The following is a 23,349-nucleotide window of genomic DNA, read 5'->3' on the forward strand; positions in this document are numbered from 1 at the left end:
CAAGTGCGGAGCACTAAGGCTCCTGTTGCTGGAAAGGGGTTGTCCAAGTCGAGTGTTGTGATGTGGTGCTGGGATGGTTTTTTGTTTTGCATTTTTTTTTTCCTCTCTCACATGGAAAAGGCAGTAATTCCCTGTGGGATTCCCTTCCAAAGCTGATGGAGGCTGTAGTCACTGCAGCCCAAAGCACTCTGAAATGTTTTGGAAATACCCCAAAAATGCTATCTTGGCAAAGCTTACTCTGAGAAGAAAAAACACTTCCCTGCAAATAGGACTTGACAGACTACCAGAATACCCTCCTAGTAGCTACTTCATGCTATTTTAAACTTAAAAAAAAAGTCAAACAGCCTCCCAAACCACTGAAGATTTGTGCAAGTTAACCTGACATCCAAGGGTACTTTTAAATCCGAGCCAGCATTCACTCTCTAAACAAACATGGTTTGCATCCCCTTCCAAGCAAGTGTGGTGGTGTCTGGAATTTGGGCAATATGTAAGGGACCAGCCTTAACCAATACAAAACACCACGACATGGATAAGAGCCTGTTTTACTGTTTTAAATGCATCATGGTCTATGCAGCCTTCAATTCACCTACCTGTGAAGAGTTTAGGATTAGGTACTTCATCACCTGCCAAAGAATTTGGTTTTAAAACATATATAAACCACCTAGGATGTGTACACAAACTGATTTTGTGTTGGAAGATACGGTTATAATTAAAGGCAAATGCAGAAATTTCTGGAACAACACTGTCTGGAAAATACATTAAAACCAAACAAAATCAACTGAACAACAGTCTTGAAAATGCTTTATTGAACCGTGTGTCTTATTGTAATGTGCAGAAGATGTGTTTGAAAAACTACAGCTTGAAAAATTTTTGAAAGTCTTCAACAATCAATAAAAAAAGTCCCCTGCTGGGGGTAACTCTCAGGGTAACCAGAGGCTGCATGTAAAGTTTCTGTTGCAGAGACTAAAAAAAAAAAAAAAAAAAAAAGATAAAAAAACCCCAACCAAAGCTAATGCTGCTCTACATGAAAACAATCAAGATTTGATGATTTAAAAAAAAAAAAAAAGAGAGGAAGGAACTTAAACTCAGTCTATAGGGTTGTTTTTTCCTGCTGTTATTTTGGATTAGCATACATGTCACAGTTCTTCTGAGAACACCACATGGTGTCTAAGTCATTACGTTTACTCTACAATGCTGCTGAGATGAGAGGATACAGAGAAAGAGAGGGGGGTGAGGTGAGAGATCTGGAAAGACATCATTATGTTATAAGCCTAGTTTAAATTTTCATCAGAAGCTGTGTGCACTTTTGTTTTTATAATCTAACTTTACATTCAAAAAAACACACCAAAAAAAAACCCCAACCAACCAACAAAAAACCCCAAATGGAAAAAAACACCCCCCCCCCCAAAAAAAAAAAAAGAAAGAAAACCAAGACCAAACATACCCCTTCTGTCCCTGCTTTGGGGCTGTTATAAATTTCTATGCACAAGAACACCATACTCTTTTTTTTTCCAAACCAGTAGGATTAACAGTATAGGCGTGTAGGTGGCATGATTCAACTAAAAGGCTTTTTTTCCCAACTTTTTTTATACCAGCAGAAATAACCAAAGGAAACAATAAATAAAAGGTGCTAAAGTTAGCATTAAGAATTCCTTGTAATATACTGACAGTCTGGGAATCCAAATCCTCAAGCTCTCCGGATACTGTCAGGTCTCTGCAAACTATGAAGCAAATACATAAATAACTCAAAATATGATTGAGGCTGTGAAAGGCGTTTAAACTAAGACAATATTGATCCAGGTTAACTTTTTTTTTTTTTTAAGAAACACAGTGAATATATGAATTGTCTACACCTGAATAAAACATATTTAACAATTAAAAATTTTTAACAACCACAACAAAGAAAAACTTGAAACGAAAGTGAACATCATTTGATTTTAGGGCACACAAAAGCCCCTTGCAGTAGCTTCCAGCAGTGGCCTTACTGTTGTGTCTCCTACAGATGCATAAAATGAAGTTTAACTCCACATTGAGGTGACAGCTGAGAGGGCAACATAAGGGTCACATTCAGCAAACCGCCACACCCCGGTCACGACAATGTATCCCACTGCAGAGTTTCCATCCTGTGCAGGAACAGCACATGAAGATTCTGTGAAGTCATTCTGTCACATATTATTAAAAAGCTAGTTTGTGGCCACAAACTGCTACTCAGCGCTAACCTTTTTCGCCACATAACCTTTGAATAATGGGAAAGCTTTGTGTTTTATAGTTTTACTCCTTGTATTTAAGTTTTTAAATGACAAGGTCACTAAAACTCATGCACGCTGCAAAAAACGTCATGCAGTAGTTAAGGTAAACCATCCAAGCAGTTTTTATTCATTAATATTCATAAATACACACAGCAGCTTCATTAGAGATTTTTCATTTTTTTTTTCCTCTTCAGTTTGAATGTGGAGTATTAGGAGAGCCTTTTGCATGTCAAGGTACAGGATACAGAGCCCTCAGCTCTGCACTGCAACCTACATTTACCTGCTAGAAGTAAAAATTAGTTAAGTGGAAATGATTATCATATATATCTTTTCTCTCTTTCTTTTGAATGTACACAATGTAACAAGAGTGACAGACCTGAAATTACAATCACCAAAACAAACCCAAGATAGTTGTTGTCCACTTTCATTGGCAAATACAGCACAGAGGACATTGTCTGCAAAGTAGGAAGCCATCAAAGAGGAGGCTCATTTCCTTTATTATTCTCTTTTAAATTTAGGTTTTCTAAAGCAACATCTAGAGGCATAATATCTACACAGCCCATAGCACCAAAATCTGCAATCTCCCCCCGCTCATCCTCATCTGAGGAGGAACTTTCTTCCTGCATCAAGGTGGACAGTAGAAGCTCCTGAACAAACAGGCTGCAGTCTGCTCGTTCGCTCTCCATTGACTGACGCTCTGCTTCTGACATCTTCGGATCATTCAACCTGTGCAGCAGCAAGGGAAGAGAAGACAGAGTTGCTGAAAGCCCATTTCATTGGTGACACCAGGGACAGGCTGAGATGTGCTCAGAAACTGCTCCTTCAGGACAGTCATACCTGCCCATGAACACATCCAGCACTTCAGTAAAACAGGCATGCCTTTAACAACACACCCCTGGCTCTGCTGCTGCGACAGCATTCGCAGTGCAGCCCAAAGTTAGAGGAACATCAAAAACTGTTTGTGAGGTTTCCTGCTATTCAAGGAGTCTTTTAGGGAGGGCTGGTGCCATTTCCTGCACATGCAATTATATGCCTCCTTTGTTTCCACATCAACTTGTAAGTTCACATTGGCCACAAAACGTATCTCTGCATGTGTAAAGCCTACTATGCATGGATTACTGAACGTAATTCCACTTCTCCTAAGGTACACTGCATGCCCTGATGGAGGCAAGGAAAGTGCTCACTCCAACTCTTAAAAGTCACAGTCTGTGACACTTGCAGGGGTTTAATTAAGGTTCTCAAGTGAACTTCTGATTGAAAGATGTCACATGGCATTATTTTGAACTGATATAGAAGTCCATTTGATTTAAATTCAGGCCAGGAGCTGTTAAAATTACCACACTCTTTCGCAATACCAGACAAAGCAAAATATGCTTGCAGAGGGTGTGGCAGAGGAGATGTGGAAAATATTTTTATTCCTGGTCAGTGGTCAGTGTTCTAGAAGAATTGGGATGACACAGGATGTGAATCCTCTTTTAAATAATCCTGGGGTCTAAGTATAATTTCTAAACTAGGTAAATATTCTATTAATTAATGCCATCCTAGCCATGTGCCTGACTCCAAACATACAAACTTCATCACGCTCTGTATCTCTACTAGAACTAAGGTAAACAGAAATTTTAAGAGGTAAATACAAGTAAATACACAGAACGAATTACCTTGTCAGAAGGAACTGGGAATTCTGGATAGTCTGCTGACTGTTTTCTGTGTTAGATGTGTTAGTTGTTGTTGTGGATTGTGTCATAGTGGTGTTGACATTGATCGTGTTGGTGCGTCTGGTTGCATTGCGTGCAGTCTCCAGTTGCTGTCTTGCTGCCTGTGCATGCTGTCGTTCCAACTGCAGTTGCATCTGCAGCTGCTGTAACTGAGAAGCAGAAGGGCCAGAGGAGTTGAGCTGTCCTCCTGCAGAACGCCTCACACCTGATAGCTGGGATAAAAGCTCTGCCAGAGAAGAGAAAGCTTCTATGATTTAAGATCTTAAATGAGCATTATGCAGCAGAAAAAATACAACCCAAAATCCAGTGCAGCAATTCCCTTCTTTTCAACTAACATCAAAACCCAACAATGCTCAGAGAAGACTGTGAAGATTAATGCCCATAAAGATGAAGACTAATTTATGCAGAGGTAGTCCAAATAACAAGACAAAGGACAGTTGAGCCCATCTGTTGCCAGGTAGAGCCTGGCAAAAGACAGTCCTCTGCAACCACTCTCTGAAACTTCAAGCCAAAATAGCCACTGACTAAGAAACAACTTTATTTTGGCTTTGGATGGTGACTTTTTTTTCCTTTTAACAAGTGTTCCCTCAAAACACAAGCTTCATCTTCCCAATTATCTCAGAGGAAAGCTGTGCTGCAGCAAATTCACTAAAAGAAATTTAGTTAAGAAAACATATTCAACCACTGCTTCAGATTAAAAGCATTCTGTATGAATTCTTATTTCTGCCAGAAAGTATGCGGAAGGCCTAGCAATTAAAAACCTTCTCTGTTATTAAGTCTTCCAATTCAGAAGGATGGAATGCTCCTGGCAAATTTTATCCACTAAGTTTTTTTAAAATAAATACTAGCAGTGAGTTACTGCATAGTGCATTACTGCAGAATCTCTTCTATGCCCTGTGCAGAAGGTACTTCTTATCTCAGATGCCTGCTGCAGTTGATGCAAGGGTAGAGGAAACACGGGACAATCCTGCTCCTGCCCTTCTCTACATTACAAACTTATTATATAGGTCCTGACAATTTTTCTTCCATTGCATTAACAAAATGTAATCACACTAAAGCAAGCTGTTTTTGAAGGAACAAAGCAAAACACGAACTAGAGAGGTGGAGTAATTTTCAGCAGCACTGATAGCAGCACTAAAATAAAGTAAATTTTAATTACTAGAGAGTGCCACAGGAAGGAAAAAAATGTTTAAGAAAAGTAACTGATGCTATAAATTTAAATAGAAAAAATCACTGTGGTCTTTCCTATTTACCACTCCAGTAAAAAAGCAGACATGTTAATCTCACAGGCAAGGTTAAGATACATTTATTCTCACTGTAATCTAAAGCTTGGAATATAGGGAAGCAGTATTTTGGAAAGAGGTGTGAACTCAAAACAGTCCTAGAACAAGATGGACACACAGCTGAGTGTGCTCTAAAAAAAGCAGAAATGCATCTTCCACCAAAAAAGACTAGATGCAGAAGAATGACATTTTGTCCCACATTTAATGGTGACAAGTGGGAAGGTCCTGCAAGGCTGAAAACAAACTTCAGCAGTCACTTCACATTTTAAATGAGCTGAAGCAGCTGCTCTGGTGAAAGAAAGAGCACATCTTACACTGGAAGCTTCAAGAACATCCTCCCTCTTCGAACAAACTCACCTGTGACCTCACTTAACTTTTTCTCTTGATGGGCTACTTCTTCACAGCTAATTTAATGAGTTACATCAGGGCACACCAGGCCAGCAGAGCACCAGAGCCACCAGAAGGCGGGCAAAGGGGACCATGATTAAGGAATGCAGTGGATCCACAGCTCCCGTTCCAGGGGCAATGCCTCACTAAGCCAGGTGGCTGGCTACTCCCCCTGAAGAAGTCACTGCCTAATAGTAGCAAGCTACAGTTTGAGCACTGCGTCTCCTTTGCCATCTGAAGTAAAGCTGGATTTGTGCCAGACATTCTGAGGTTTCCCTGACATATTGGTATGGTCAAAGACCATGGCATTAAAATGTTTAGATTTCCCCACAGACAAAACTGTATTTGTTTTCAGAATTGTCTTCACTCTCTATTTTTTTCTTTATCATAAAGAAAAGTTATTTTCACATCAAAGGAAAAATAGAACAAATAAGTTATTTCTGGGAATCCTAATGACACAGCCTAATTATTTTCTGACGCTGACAGTGTGAATACCCTTTCCCTCTTCACCCACTCTGTGGGATGTTGTGCCTGTACGTGCAGCTTCACGGCAACACAGAGCAGGGCAACTGCTGCCACCTTGCATTCTCCTTCCTCTGTGGAAGGACAGTGGACTAAAATTTGTGGTTACAGCTCTTACCAGCTATAGGATCCATGGCTTCTCTATTGCTTGGAGAATACGAACTCTGAGAAGACGAAAGCCCACCAGGGGAACTGGTAGTAAAGTGCATGTTTGATCTACGAGCACGGGGGCCTCCCAAACCCCGGCCTGGGTGGAACATCCTACGTACATGCCGAACGCCACTGGATTCATCGTAGACAAGAAGTTAAGAAAACAGAACTATTTGGCATTGGGTGTTAAATGACAATTAAAGGACATCTGATGGGTCAAATACTCAGGTATACTGTTCTTGATTCATAATGTAATGATTACACTTCTGGAGCAAATCTAAGTACACTGTAGCTCTGCTACAGTGATCTTACTGATCTGGTAATTTTTTTTTCCTAATCAAACTTTAGGTTAGACTTACCTGTTCATTTTTTTTCTAATCAAACTTTTCTATGAAAACCCACACAAATCCATGTTCAGCCAAGCTTACTACTGAGACAGGGATTTCAATTCTCCCTTCCCAATTCTTATATTAACTATCAAAAACAATAAAAACGTTTACTGCAATTCCTATCAGAATAATACCAAATTCCTTTTGACCTCTGTACTTCATGCTTTTATCCAAGAAAGGATGGAAGTCCTAAGGACTTCAGTCCTTAGGAAACTGTAGGTTTCTGGTGTATTCAGCACATCCATCACAGCCCTTTGTTTCTTCTTACAGCCAAAGAAATATCACTAATTCCAGTGTCATAATGATGCTTTTCCTTTTCTCTTTTTCCCACACTTCCCCCTATCAGACACTTGTATTTTGTGTATTTGTATTTCTCTTATAAATTTTGAAGTAATTAACTTAAATAAAGATTATTTTTGTCATAAATTTGTTAACATTCATTTCTCTAGGATAGTCCAGATAAGGCTTCTTCCTAAAAATCACTAGTATGACTCACTGGTGAAAAATTAAATAGCTTAGGCTCTATTATTTTATTTTAGTGTTATTGTAATTTAGCTAAAATCTCCATCTCCTATGTTTTCTATTTTTATAATAGCAGGGTTACCACTCATATGATATCAATTTCTGTGCAAGGGTAGCATCCAATGTACTTTTCATAAATCACAGTTATGGGGCAGAACCTCATGATATCATGGAAGTCAAGAACTTAAGCCTGAAAGGAATGCCTTGACTTCCCATGACAAGAGAGAACTTTTGGTCATCACAAGAAGAGTTTACAGAATGTTTCCTTCTTTCAAAACTGTTACTTATGCTACAATGTACAACTTAACATGTGGGTTAAAAGAAAAACTTCCCCAGCACAGAACACACTTTGCTTAGCACAGAGCATTGCGCACCTCTGAGTGTGCCAATTCTGGGTGCTGCTGGAGGTGAGTTACTAAATTAGATGACTATAGACCCTGTGTAGTTTGACAAGCTTTTCATAACTAAACATGTTAAAACAGGACAGTATCTGGGGATTTTTCAAGCAGACACAGGACTCTGGGGTAACTTTCCCAATTGCAGCTTTTAAAGTGTTTGAGATAAATGTAATTCTTCAAATATCAGCTAAGCATGCACTTGAGTCTTATCAGCTATGCTAGAGTAAGAAAAGACTTTGCAAACATTGCCTTGTGACAAAACATTTAAACTGAACAGTCATGTGAGAACTATTTGTATGATTAATGCTGAAAAGATGTATTTAATGAATTTGCAGAAATTTTTCTGCAAAAGAAAGAAACTGTGGTTTAAAGAGTTGTCCACAGACTGTAGGAGTAAATGACACACCTTGCAATAGCGGCACAAGGTTTGTACTAAGAAACTCATGCAGTGTCTTGGGACAACTTTAGGAAAAAAAACCAAAAACCAAAATTAACCAAAATGTCTAATTAATAGCTGGTGGATAAGGCCACCCCTCAGAATTGTAGCAAATCCAACAGCAAAAGCTTACCTCAAACTGCAAAATAAAGTTTTACTCCAGAAAAAGTGCAAGCCAAGAGCCATCTCTATGTCCTTTTTGTACATGAAGAAAATTACAGGGCACAGAAAATTGTTCTGTACAGCTTCAACTTCAGATTCACCAATATAATGATGTATCAGAGAGTCATGGTTCTTATTTTCTACACTGCCAGACCCTGAGTGAAAAAGGCCATCTTCTCTTCCTTTTTCCCCTGCCTTAAATCTCTCTGCTGCTAGATATGATGTAGAGACCAACATCAAATAATTACTTTAAGATACTTACCAGGTTTTGGAAACTTGACAACACTGGACACCAACACAATAGAGTACAAGCAGGAAATTCTACAGGCATGATCTTTAATCATGGGCATTGTATTTCCAAAACAGATCCATTTTGGGATGACTGATACTGAAACCTTACTCTGTATTTGAAAAAAGATTGTCTTTTCTGGCTCAAACATTCCCTAAGTAAAAGTCATCTGGTGGCATCTCTGGTACTAGGAGGGAGAAAATGCAGCAATAGCCTGAATTCTAATCAAGTATCTTGTGCATTTCAGTAGGAAATTAATTACATTCTGTAGCTGGGAGAATGTAAACTTCCCACCTTACAGTTAAGACAATGCTGGAAGCCCACAGCTAGAACTGTGGCACACTGCTATGTAGTTATGTAGTTCTTGTTAGAAAAAGCCTAATTAGGCAGGTACTATGAAAATATCAGAGTTGGTACAATGAGCAGAACTAAAATGACAGAAATTACATCAGCCATCAAGCAACATTTCAAGGCTGTCTGAAGGCCAGGGAAGATCCAGTGGTTTGGAAGATATTCTCCCCTCATCAACCTAATCCTACCTCCTCCGGAAAGGGAGGATGGCATGACTCCTGGCTACTAACGACCACAGGGACGCCTGGGATCAAGCTCCCATGGCCAGAGCCACTGTGTTCAGCACCCTGCTCCTCTCCAGAGCTCTACTCTACAGGAGAGCTCTACTCCTGTACCTGAGAAAGGCAAGTACAGGTAACTGCTTGCATATGACTTTGTACTCGTTTTTGTACCACTTTTTTTCATCATCCACCTTTCGCAGAGCCACTCTACACCCAAACTCCTTTACACTGATCCAACTATTGCATAGTAATTAACCTGTGCACTAAGGCTGTTCTGACCTTAAACCATGCTAATACTAACATACTTAAACACAATCAAATACAATCATAACTGAAGTGGAGCCATCACCTCAAATGTTGTTTCCCTTCTATTTACTGTAATTAACTCTGTTTGATAGGGCTTGGATTTTTTTTCCTCCAACTGCTTGAGCTTATATTATTCTTTGTTCCTTTTTAAAAATCTCTGAGCAAAAAAAGGCACTATCAAAGTTATAATGCAGTCTTTTTTTCTGTTTGTTTAAATGAGACACAAATGAGTAATTCAGAGATTACTTACTGCAGGGATGCTACACAGCTTGCATGTCATTAAATAAAAGCCCAAGCCAAAAGATATTTTATCAGTCAATCTGAGGGAGAAAAAAAAATTTAAAAGGAGACAAATATTCCTATAACACCAACGAAAAAATCCCAACGGTTCCAGCTCTTCAACCGTCAAGCACAGATTAAAGTCTGTAACTGGCTGCTAAGGTAACTGAAGGACAACATCCTATTTCCCAGAAACACTGAAGATTTTCTGAAATGTATTACAAAATGTCAGTAACACTACAAAATTAAATTATTACAAGATTGTGTTGAAAGTAGTTAACTTTACAACCTTTTGTTACAAGCAGCTATGCTTGAATCATCTTTATGTGATAAATATATACAGCACTAAATCTTGATATGCAAAACAGCACCGAGAGTAATCATGAGGCAGGATAAAACACAGTGCAAGTAGAATAAACCTCTGTATGTCAAAATCCTTTAAATGTTTCTGCTGTTAGAGCAACAAACACTGTCAAGTATACCTACAAGTCTGTGCACAGTCTGACAGCTACACTTTTTTCAACTAGGAGACAAACCTTTTTATTTTTGACATACATATCTTTAGCAACCTAAATTCCAGAAAATCCAGAATATGACCCTTTGACTATAAAAATCAAACCAAGTCACCGTGACTACTAGGTGAAACAAGTCTAGCATCTTTGCCTCAAATTGGAAAGGATATTAAATCTCTAGGAGCTCTGTGTTCCAGTGTAAGATGAGCTGCAAAGTCATCTGTTACGTGATTCGGATCCCCTCCAGGCAATGCCGCACATATTGGACAAATCTGAAATGACAAAGCAAGGAAAAACCCCAACTTTATAAATATTACAAGAAACAGAACTTGTATCAAGTCAATCATTAGACATTGGCTCTTACGCTTTAAATTAACATTTTGGTATTCACAAACACCTGGATATCAACACACTCAACAGACTCAGAAAAATAACAGAAGTGCAGACATTAATTCAGTCATCTTTTATTTATGAATTTCAGAATACTATAGATTTTAGAAAACCAGAGCTAGGATTCCCAAAATCAATTTGCCAAGTCTTGAACGTTAGTGTTTTTGAATGCCAATTCTGCCACAGACAGTAGAGTTGAATCATACAGGAATGCTATTTGCCTGCTTGACACTCATCCCAGCAGAGGAATCAGAATGAAACTGCCCATATTTGCTAAGTATCAAGCTGAGACCATCCCACTCAGGTTTGGTGGAGAAGGGCTGGTCTCCACATCCCTCTCTGCAACAGTATTTTGAGAGCAAGTACTGAGGTCTCTCTTCAGTTTTGGTGGTTCCCCCCCCCCCTCATAGTTTTTGGTTGGCAGGTTTTGTTTTGTTTTTTAAACTGAAGTACAGTTAAATAAGCAGGCAAATATCACCACTACTACTGTCATAATTATGACTTGTTCTTTGAATGACTCCACAAACAGCATCTTCCATTTTTCTTCCATTTTTCATGTGTATACTTAAGCTACTGAATGTAGATCTCAAAAGACCATGAGTATTAAGAACACCTTTATAAAAGAGCACACATGTGTTGTGCTTTCATGGAGGTGAGAACAAGGTCTTGAAATAAGTTTACTGTAAAATCTCAGCTGCTTTTGACAGGAACTGTTGCATCTAATTCCAGTTTAATTTTAGAGGCCAGCTCTGAAAATAAAACCAGGCATTTTAAAAGCTATTTGCTACAAATCCTCCCCTTTTATTTGCAATATTCAGCATTTCTCTCCACAGATTTTTCACCACTACAGATGCCAAGCAAGTGCACTACAGAACATATCTTGACACAACATAATATAATAAATACTCAGATATGCCAACATATCAAAGCTACCCTGTAGAGATATAGAAATGGATGTGTATTGGACAGATAGTTCTGAATTCCCTAAACTTCATTACAGCTGCTTAATCTTCTCATATCAAGAGAATGCAAGACCTTCAAAGCAATCTTCTTTTATTTAAGCTACTCTAGGAAGCAGAAAACCAACATAAGAAGAACAATCCACTCCTGAAAGCAGGAAATCACCAGAAAGTTTTTTGTTAACATGACAAAGATGTTATGAACTGCACATATTTGTGAATATACTCAGACCTCAGAAAAACATCAGTTAAGAAAAGATTATAATGAATACTGAGTAAGAAGGAATCGAAGTATCCCAACCCTAATTCTAGGTATCAACTAAACTTTCAAGAATGCTTGACTAGGGAAAGTTACTCAAATACTGTTATGCACAAGCAACAATTCAGTTAAGCACAATCTCTGAGAAAGTCACAACAAAGACTGCTGGATCACTGATTAAGCGTGAAACAGCTAAAAGTCATTGTTAATTATAACACGCATGAAAAAATTATGCAGACTAAAGGCAAACGTCAGAATTTTCTTTTGAATTTAAGAGTATTTGTGTTAAGAAATCACCATGCAGCCCTGAATGATGACTCTAAAGGCCTAAGTCAATCCCACTCACAGAACATCTGCCAGTTTCCAGAACTTCACTATTATTACCACTACTTCCCTATTTACATACAAAGTAACAACTTTAAGTGACAGCACTTCTGTAACTTCAACAAGAGTCACTGGGATCTTACAGGATGAACAGGGACATTGAGACTGTCTCAGATTGTCCATTTCATTACTGCAAGAAAAAGCTCTCCCCAGTTTTACCACTGAAGTATCAACAACAGAGTGCTTGCAATTCATCTACAAGGAGCCTAGTTACTTCCTTCCCAAAGGTGAGAAAGCTGCTGCAGTGCAAAGTAATAGCAAAAAATTAGCATCTCTGTTATGAAACAAGACTGAAGAGATGGCATCTTATGCAGTCTACGAAATATGTTTTTATTTACAATGCCAGCAGACTTCTAGTTGAGCACTGCATTTTATCTGGACCAGTCCAACTAACTTGAAACTTCAACAGCAACAAAAACAATCATCATACTGATTCCCAAATTCATCTGCCTTACAGCTCCAACCATGGTCCCCAGACATTATATGGGTGAAGAAATATTGGTTCTTTAGAAGAGGAAGAGGGCTCTTTGAACAGGAAGAGCTGCACCCCAGCTGCTCTCCCACTTTGCCCGTTAAGTGAGAGAGAGCAGCTGGGGTGCATTAAAAGCACCGTCTGACCTGATGGAAATCTTACATGTTGGAATTAAGAAGAGAACACGCAAAAGGGATGTTATAGGGCATATCTACTGTAGGCCTCCTGACCATGAGGAACAAACAGATCAGGCCCTCTAGAGATATAGAGCAGCTGCCTCACACTTGCAGGACCTGATCTTCCTGGAGGCCTTCAACCACTCCGGTATCTGCTGGAAGGACAACACAGTGCGACTGCGATCCAAGAGGCTCCTGGAGTGCTCTCAGGGTAACTTCTTCCTCCAAGTGACAAAGGAGCACATGAGGAGAGGTGCTATATGGGACTTCATAATTACCAACAAGGACGAGCTCAGTCAGGATGTGAGGGTCAAAGAAAACCTTGGCTGACCTTGACATGGCGCAGTTTGAGATCCTGAGGGCAGGGAGAACATCAAAACCAAGCTCATGACCCTGAACCTCAGCAAAGCAAACTCTGGGCTCTTAAAACATCTGCTCAGAGGAGTCCCATGGTGTATGACGCCGGAGAGTAAATGGGCCTCAAGAAAGCCTGGTAATATTGAAAGATCATTCCCCCCCAAACTCAAAGAGTTCTCCATCCCACTGAAAGTGAATTTAGACAAAAATGTCAGGAGGCCTACATGGATGATCAAGATACTTCTGGACAAATTAAAACACAAAAAAACAACAAAAAAAAAACAAAAAAAAACCAAAAAAAAAAAAAAAAAAACCACAGAGGTCAACCTCCAAGGGTAAGCTCTAGTATTGCCTACCATAAACATTATCTGAGCATCACAGGGCAACGTAAGCAAAGCTAAAGCCCAAATGGAACTGAATCAGGCAAGTAACGTCCAAAGTAACAAGAAGGTCTTCTAGAAGTGCATAGGAAATAAAAAGGTAACTAGGGAAAATGTGGGCCCATTGCTCAAAAGATGTGAGGCCTAGTTACACAGGACACAGAAGAGGTTGAAGTACTGAATACCTCCTTTGCTATGGTCTTTACTGGCAAGACTGGTGTTTAGCAACTCCAGGCCTCAGAGAGCAGGGGTAAAGTCTGGAGTACTGAAGACATTCCCCTGTTGGAAGAGGGTAACTCTGCAGAATACTTACATGAACTGGAATACTTAAACCCAGGATGTGAGGGGTGTGATGCACCAAGAGGTGCTGACAGAGCTGGCAGATACCATCGTGAGCCTCTTCTCAGTCTCTGAACTATCATGGTGACTGGGTGAGATGCCTGAGGACTGGAGCAAAGAAAATGTCACTCCTATCTTAAAGACAGGCAAGTAAGAGGAGGACCTAGGGAACTACAGGCTGGTCATCTTGCTCTGATCCCTGGGAAAGTGAGGAAAGTATTAAGTATTTTTAAGCACTATTAAAGACAAGAAAATCATCAACAGCAGTCAGCACTGGCTTCACAAAGGGGAAGACATGCTTCACCAACTTCATAAACTTCAATGCTGAAGTGTCTGGCTTGGTAGATGACTGAAGAGTAGGGGAAATTGCCTACCTGGACTTCAAGTAAGACCACTGACACTGCCTCTCACAGGATGCTCAAAGATAAGTTGTTGATGCTCAGGCTGGATAAGCAGAGTGTGAGGTGGAGTGAAAACTGTCTCAGTGGATGGGCTCAGAGGGTGATGATCAGTGGGAATTCTGGTGATTACACAACACTAGGAGAAGTGGCTGAAACACTAGGAAGCTGTGCTACCATATAGAGTGACCTTAAAAAACTGAAGAAATGGGACAACATGAACCTCATGAAGGGGAAGTACAGTGTTTTGCACCTGGGCAGGAATAGCCCAGGAATCAGCACACACTGGAGGCCAGCCATATAGAACACAGTTTTGCAGCAAAGGACCTGGAGTCCTGGTGGACCATGGGCCAGCAGTGTGCTCTTGTGGCAAAGAAAGCCAGTGGTGTTTCGGGCTAGACTGAACAGAGAGCTGCCAGCAGGTCAAGATCCTTCTTCTTCCAGCAGGTCAAGATCCTTCTCCTTGTGATCCTTCTCCTTAACCCAGCACCAGAGCCCAGCTTTCAGCTCCACACTTGCACACACTGAAAAAAGCTCAGTAAAAGGAGGGAGGAAAGGCTGAGAAAGATGGAACTGTTCAGCCTAGAGAAGGGTAGGGTAATGGGGAACAGATCTTAGTAATGTCCATGAACACCTGAAGGGAACCTGAAAGGATGATGGAGCCATGCAGTGACAGGATGAGAGACAGTGGGCATAAATTCAAATGCAGGAACTTTCTCATAAACATCAGGAACCACTGAAACATTTTTCACTGTGAGGATCACCGACCAGTGGCACAAGTTACCCAGAAAGTTAACTGTGGAGTCACTATTAAGGAACTGTGTGGACATGGTCCTGAGCAACCAGCTGTACATGGCCCTGCTCAAGATGATCTTCAGAGGTCCCTTTCAACCTCATTCAGACTGTGATTCCTGCCTGCAGATACCTACTACTGCTGTACTTATCAATGCCTACACCTGAGAAAAATCAGCAGAAAAGTAAACTTATCTGCATTGCTCTGAACATAAAAATGGTAAAATTTACCAGATGAAAAATTATTTTGCTTATTCTTTGAAAAACTGGGGGCAAAATGCCCTTAAAATATAAATTATTCTGTCCCTGTAAAGTTCCCTTTTACCCCTAAAAATACATGTCTAAAATAAAACACATCTTCAGAAGGTGATACTCAAACGACTACAAGTTCAGTATCTAAACATAAGTAATTGTTTGAAAGCCTATAACCACAACCATTTATAATCCATAATATTTTCTTCTTTACTAGTCTTGTAGCCCTTCACTATCCCAATAAGGGTACAGTACCCAAACAATTTTATGTGCATGCACACTAAACATTTATCACAAATGCCAGATTAGCACAAAGAGTAACAATCATATTCAAGCACTAAAATATTGTCCTTTATCATTGTTTGGAACAATGATACACCAGTGTTGCAGACTGATGCATAAAAATAAAAGTTTTGTGGGAATCTTTTTTTTTTTTTTACACATATAACTCTTCCAGAACTTACCAGAGTAGCAGCTTTCAAGAATCACAAATTTAGGTTTTATGTGTGGGGTTCTAGAAGTCCTAACTGCAAACAAGGGCATGTCAAGTTTAAAAACCTGGGATCTGTGAACACTCAGTGTTAGGAATATATCACTGACATCAAGTGGTACAAATTAGAACTGCAATACCAAGCCACCAAAAAAAAATAAAGGCACCCAAATGCAGAACTTTCAACAGTTGATGCTATGTTTGAAAGTTGTAAAGTTTAAGAAAAACTCAAGAGAGACTGTAAAAATTGCAGTATGCCACCGAGTTAAAAAATACACCACAGTGCAACTGGACTGTGAAGTAAACACTTCATGTGTTTTTAAGAAAGATCATAACACCTTTCCACATCACCTCTTCACCCAAGTTGCTTATTAGGTTTGAAGAGTCATTCATTTTCTTCCACAGAATTCTTTCAAAATTAAGAAAACTAGAAGATTAGAATAGAGAACCTATTTATAACTAATTTCACACAATGTATTAATGATGAGTAATCCATGTCAAGCATCACTTTTTTCCTAGGGGTCTAGGGTAAAACAGTTAACCATGGAACAGCATGCTCCATGTCATTCTGCTAAACTGCTAACGCAGTTTTTCCTATTCCCAAGGTCAATCAAGATAGTGAGAGTTAGCATTTCCAATTAAAGTATTTCTGTTGTTTAAGAAGTGCATTTTAAACCACATTTATTGTCCTAATGGTTAGGGATGGGGGAAGCCACCTCCTTTGACAAGAGTAGTTTTAAAAAAATTGTAGAACTTCACTGCATAAAATAAAGAGGTCCATTAAAAAAGCTATCAGAAAACATTACAAACTATCTGCATGTCTTCCTCTCTCTTACAGTTACAAACGACCAACATAGCTGCAAGCCTGCAGAACAATTACACACTAATTATGAAAAGGGAGACATAGCTAAACAGACTAACTGTGACAACTTTCTAAATCTTGTCTTACAGTATAACAATATCCTAAACATGGCAGCCTTTGTATCAGGACAACAAACAAAAAAAGGAAGCAAGCTCATTATATCATGATACCCATAAATCACAGAAGAATTTTGATGTCATTCTCAAATGTAGGCATTTTCTCTTTGGACAAAGCATTTAAATGAATACATGCTTCAAGAAAGAACAGGAACACAGTATTTCAGAAATGAGACTATTTAAAATGTATTTCCACCACTGAAGCATGTTCTGAGGCTTCTTACCACTTCTGTTGATGTCTCTGCATGCTCAGAAGTAACATGTTCTTGAAGAGATGTTTCCGTATAACCCATTTTCCCACAATAAGGACAAGTGAAAGACTGTGGCTGCTCTACAGAGAAAGCTTCTCCACCATAGTACAAATCTGAAACAGGAAGAAATTAAATAGAGGTAACTTGAAAGCAGTATCACCATTAATTTTGTTCACATCAACCTCAGTTTATACATGTACTTCACTGTAAGCCCTGCTAAATTAATCTGTTTTTTTCATTGAAATAGCTATATTAAGGAGGGGTTCAGTTAGTGATGAAAAAAACCAGATTACATTTAATTTTCATTAGCATACACAACTTAGTTTCTAATATTTACTAGGCAAAAAGACTTCCATCATGATACTGCTGATACTGCCAAACTTTCACTTTTCCACTACTATTCTTATCCCACATACAGGGTCAACTATGGTATGGTTATTTTTTATGATGAAATTTCAGAAGCTAAACTCTTGACAAAACCTCAAGATCAAAATTTAGAAGGTCTTGGTGACACCAAATGTCAGTATTTATGCCATAGTTGAACCACTGCTTTGCAGTAAGTAGTTTCAGAAATGTTTCAAATATATAACACAGAAGTTTGATAGTGCAAAAGGAATATGAATATCTGTTATACAGTGGCTCCAACTTTTAGGTGCATTGAATGTGAGCACTTGTGCATCACTGATGAAAAGTAGGCACTTTTAAGGTGCTAACACAGAAGTTCCCCAAACTTCAGATGAAATTTTATTAAACCATGCAGGGAGAGAACATTATTCTCTCTCATCCTCTGCAGGTATTTTATGTTTTACAGGAAACATGAATAACCTTCTCATTCACATCAATATTAAAAACAAACCCTAAAAAACAACCAAACAAGAAAACCTCTTAAATATCAGATTGCTTAAAAACCTCTACCTATGAAACTGAGAATGAATGAATGTGTTTCCAAGTAAGGCAACAATACCAACTCCAGCTTCACATCTGAGCAAAGGGCCCAGGGCCACAGCCCATCTGGAGAGAGTTGTAAATAGATGAGCATGCACACAGAGGTATCTTTTTCTTGGATACACTGTTAGCTCAATACAGTTACCAAGAATTTTAGCAGTACACACAGTTCTATCACAGAGGGGGGAGGTCTGACAAGACTGCCAAACCCTGTGTTGTTCCTTGTTTTCAAAGGATAGAAAGAAATCCACTTATTCACTAATAAAATAAAAATATAAGTTCTTTGCAGTCTCCTGATTATAGCTCTGGCATGTTCTCCCACTCATACCTCCTTCCACATCCTTCTTGTAATATACATCAAACATACATGAGAATGCCAAACAAATATGGATTCATCTGGAAAAAGGAATATTAAGAAGTGCGTAGAAGTTAAAGATGGCAAATCTAGGTATTTTTCCTTTTTAAGTATATACATCCCTTATTTTTTCCTCTTCAACTTTAATCGCTCTTAGAACCAAAATCTCTTTTGTAATGTGAAATCACCAGATAAATTTTCCTTTAAATTAAAATCTAAGTTAAGAAAAATAAGGCTGGTTATCAAGTGGTTATCTCATGAATCTTTGTGTCTGGTTTTAGCACTGAAGATACTGAATGGTTATTTCTCCATCTGTATTGTTTTTACAAGCACATAAAAAATCCTAAAATTATGAACAGTCATGTCCCCAGCTATCAAGGGGTCCTTAGCTAATGAAGTTAACTAAGAATTAGAGGCAATGTGGGAAGAAACAAAAACACCATGCCTCCCTGGCTGCAGAAATGAAGCAACTTACAACTGTGTTACCATTTTTAATTTACAAATCTATCAGTTTAGAATGCAATGTGCCCATGACCAAAGAATTGTTTCTTTCGACCACAAAGAAATCTTTCAGATTCTGAAATTTTGGTTAATTTCAAAGACAAAAGCAGGAGTCCACAATTCTTCAAACTCCTCTAGACCTCTAAAGCCCTCTGTTCAAGATGTCTATGAAGAAAAGTAAAACCATTATTAAAGAAGTAAAACCAGATTCAGCTGCACCCCTCTAGGCTAAGATTCATGACCCATATTCCTTAGCAATTAGGGGAAGAATACAAAGGAGTAGAAGGATCACAACACTGTCTGATGAGGACCCTATAGTCGTTTATGAAGTCAACTTTCAAGCACAGCAGTGTTTAGACATTATAGCTTTCCCTTGGTGGGTAACAACTCCAAGAAACAACCTGAATTAAATGTGAAAATACAACCAAAAATACCAGCAGTTTTGCTTTTTTATCCATCTATAGCTACAAATGTTAAATGTATACTTAATATTAAAATCTAACTAGCACATTCTTAAAATTGGTAGGTTAGTGACAAAACAGAAGTATCACAGAATTCCTTAGATAAAAATCAATCTTTCAAAGAGACATCTGATTCAGGATTAAATTTTCCTATTACCCATCTGAATACTTTATTGTAAACCTTCTTCATGCATACTTAAAGAGTAAAAAATAACCCCTCTACAACATACACACATAAAAGGCATTAAGCCAAAGGTACATTTATCAAAGACTACTGATGAAAAAGTTCTCAAGTTGCAAGAAACAAAACATAATTCTTAGTCATTCTTGGTTTCCAGTTATAGGCATTTTTTGAAAAAAAGTAGTTTAGAACAAGCTCTTATTGCAGCACACTGAAATCTGTGACATTTAATGTTAGTATGTTTCAGTCTTCTTACCCCTGTGATTACTATTTATTACTTACAGCAATGCTTTCCTTTTAGCCCATATCTAATATCAAAAAATAATTGGTAGTGGTCCTCAATAAATCCCTCTAATCCTCTCTCCTTTGTGCTAGTCAAGCTCTCAGGAAAGACAAGACAGCAAAAAGTGCTCAGTTTTGTGCCCTCCTGTCCTTGTGTGGTAAGAGGCAGGATGCAAGAATCCAGCGCAGTCTCTCTTTAACCCTTCCTTTAAGACAGCACTATCTGTTTCCACCCCAAAGACACAGAGGGTGAAATATTGCCTAGATGGGAGGTGGTAGCTGGCAGTAGATGTCCTACTACTCTCTTTCCAGAAGGGCTCTGAGGAGTGCTTGTTCATGTATATGCTATGTGTGTGTGTGAGTCTGTGCATGTGTGTGCCAGGATGTGTGTCTGCACGTGATGTGTCTGTATGTGCCTTTGTGCATGGCTCTGTGTGCACATACAAGAGTTAAGACATGCATGTGTGTCAGTGTGCACGTGTGTTTCCTGGTGTGCCCAGATGTAAGTGTACACGTCCCGCTTTGCACAGTGTACACATATGCTAGCACACACAGCATTGTGCACATAGATATGCTGACGTGCGCATGTATTGCATGCACTGCTGTGTGCCCATGTGTTAAATTACATCCTCTCAGTTGTGAAAAGGTCTGTGCTTGTGCGTGTGCACAGGCTCTGCACGTGTGAGCACAGCCCTATGTGGGATATGCACGTGTTGATGCGTATGACACTGCACACATTGATGTGCACAGCTCTGTACACGTGTACTCGAGTGCATGGGTTAGGTGTGCACAGCTCCGTGTGTGCACAGGCATATGCTACTAGCAAGTAGCAGGGCTTTGTGCAGGTGAGCAGGTGCCTGTGTGTGCATTAGCTCAGCGTATGTCCCTGGGCGCACACCCAGAGACATGGCTCCAGAATCATGGCTCTAGATACACAGCTCCGTGCATTCGGCTGCTGTCCCACCTAGGAAAAACAGGTATGTGCGTGTTTGTGTGTGCGTATCACTATCGAGCTTTGCTGGCTGGAGTCGTCTCTGGCTCTCTGTGTGCACTCTGTTCTCATAGAAAGAAGAATTTGCCTCTATGTTTCCCTTTTACAACTGTTAAAGCAAAGACAGACTGCCCGCCATAGAAGGAAGGGGAGGCATCCTAGGCACAGCCAGTCTCTTTCTCTTTTCTCTAAGAGAACTGTCCTTTCCATGATCCCATGGGCTAGACAGCCTAGCGCAGCTCAGAACCCACCTGGGTACAAGAAGAGTGGGCGGCCATAGCCAGAAACCTTTTGCTAATCCCAGAAAGTTTGGGGGATGCTGATAGCAAATCCTGATGTGGTATTGCCTTCCTCTAGTCACTGTCCCTGTGCTGTTGGGTGGGTAACAGCTGAAGATCTTCTTCCTCCTTATACCAGCTCCACCTTGACCAAAAAGACCCCTTTTGCCTTTTTCAGTAGTCGCCACTCCTTTTGTCAACTTTCTCACGAAGTCACCCTCCTCCATCCTACATGAAGCCCACAGCGCGAATGCAGCAGTGTCCCCGATTAGTGACAGCAATAACCAGATCAGCGACAACTGCTGCTTGTGCCTTTCACTTGCCAGCACAAAACCACATTTTCTCTTGTCCCGGGAGAAGGCCATGCCACTAGCACACCTCCACAGCCTAGAGTGGCAGACACCCAGGTCTTGCCAGCGCAGACAAGCCTAGAGCATCCTAGACACCCTAAGAACCAAAAATTTGCAGAGGGGGGTGGGGGTGTAAGTTGGTAAGCATTGCTGCTTTAAGAAATCAGAGCCTGGATAAATGCACCTGTTTATTGGAGAAAAACTACTTGCGCTTTGGGGTTTTTTTTATGCTGATAGCTTTCCTTTTCCATGTAAGTTCAAATGCAGTAGGATAACTGCAGTATCTCTGCCAGATGAGAGGGCCAGGGGACACCTGCCTGTAATGGTTCATAAGCCGGCATTGCAGTTCTGGCCAGGCTGGCAACCAGACTGCCTGACCTCTGCTGCTTCTCCTCTTCAGAATACTCGCTAAGACAAAATTAAAAGACCAATGAAAGAATCCACAGAATAAAACCTAACACCCATACTGAGTGAGAAGTAACCAGAAAAGCCCCAAAATGACCAAAAAGTAGAGTCAAGCTTCCACAGGCCAGCTCAAGGACTGCTTATGTAATGCTTTGAGCGAAAAATTTAAATTGTATTGGTCATTGATGTAATTGTCTTGTTTTAATGGATAGATGTTACAAGTCTCTGTTGAGGGGAAGTACATGGGGAACAGTGAGAAGTGCTAAAGTAGTTCGCTTGAGAATTAACAAGTGGAGTATGACGAGAACTAGAAGGCAAGACCAGGCAAGCCCCTGAGTTCGCCACCGAGAAGGTTATACAGCCCTGCTGCAGACAGCAACCCCCTAGGCATGTTAAGGGGGGAGTAAAAGCTATACCAGACCTCTGTTGCTCCCTTTTGCTGCTCAGACCAATTCAGGTCACACACTCCACCAATCATATTGCTAAGAGAAAACCTGAAGTTTTTTTCTTTTTCCCACTGTCCTCACCCACATCAACAGATGCTATTATGACTCATCCAAAATCAAATCTGACTCAAGAGAAGCATGAGTAGGTCATCAAAATCAAAAACGAGAGCTAACTGCTTAAGCCATATCACTTATACTAAAGGAATAGGGGGGTTTGTTATAGTTAGGTAATATGATAATTGGCTCTCGCAATTAGGGGATGAATATTATGTGTGTATTAAGAGAAGTTTTACTTATGTATGGTTATGCTAGTGTGGTTTGTTTTTTAGATGTCCACAGTTCTCCCCATGGTCCCCTTTCCCCGCTCTGTGTTGCTGCCACCGGACAGCCTAGCTTGTCCGGGGCATGGGAGAGAAGGCGTGTATATGTGCCCCTCACATGGGGCAGCTGAGAATGGGAAAAGCTTCTTGCTGGGGAGCACAGCACGACAACACCTAACCTCCAATCAAGTTGCAAGAAAGAAGTCTCCAACAATAGACAGCAAAGAAGAGCTGACTGACAGACTGTGGGAGGGGCCAGGAGCAGCCATTTTGTGGGTGAGCACACAGTGGTTTAGTTTCATGCTCCCCAGTGCTGTCCTTTTTCCTTATTCACTCCATTGTTGTATTTTGTTAAGGTTTAATAAACTTTTGAAATTTTTTAAGTGACTTCTCAAAGACACAAGAACAATTATTATTTACTTTAAATACTGAAAAGGCTTTACAGTTAGAAATAACTCTTGGATTAGGAGATCTACAAAGGAATTCCAAAAAGACTACATTCTAGTCCTTCCCACTGATCTCTCATATCCACTGCAGCTCACCACTACCTTTCCTACACTTACAGTCTCACAAAAACCACAAATGAACTACCTTCCTACAAAATCTCACCAGGGTTTTTTTTCTGCCTGTTGACTGTGGTACTTTTAAGAATAGTCACTATTATCAAGTGTATTTATTAGTCTGATAATCTGATGTAATCAGACCAAAATAACAAAATCAGAAATACATATGCAGCAGTTTAAAAACAAACGCAGTTCTACCAAAGAAAACATGCCTGCTTATTAG

At 39.8% G+C, this 23,349-nt stretch overlaps 1 protein-coding gene across 1 annotated transcript in view; it reads right to left on the reverse strand.

The window, feature by feature from the left end:
• Positions 1-2,347: 2,347 nt before the first annotated feature.
• Positions 2,348-23,349, reverse strand: part of LOC121355537 (E3 ubiquitin-protein ligase KCMF1-like) — a 43,735-nt gene continuing 22,733 nt past the window's right edge. Inside the window, 5 exon segments of the mRNA XM_041471038.1 lie at positions 2,348-2,975; positions 3,908-4,190; positions 6,275-6,449; positions 10,342-10,443; positions 17,022-17,161. Of these exon segments, the coding sequence (XP_041326972.1) occupies positions 2,723-2,975; positions 3,908-4,190; positions 6,275-6,449; positions 10,342-10,443; positions 17,022-17,161 (953 nt within the window). The 3' untranslated portion in view covers positions 2,348-2,722.

Source organism: Pyrgilauda ruficollis, unplaced genomic scaffold (genome assembly GCF_017590135.1).
Source record: "Pyrgilauda ruficollis isolate IOZ18807 unplaced genomic scaffold, ASM1759013v1 scaffold106, whole genome shotgun sequence".
In the NCBI taxonomy this organism is placed as follows: Eukaryota; Metazoa; Chordata; class Aves; order Passeriformes; family Passeridae; genus Pyrgilauda; species Pyrgilauda ruficollis.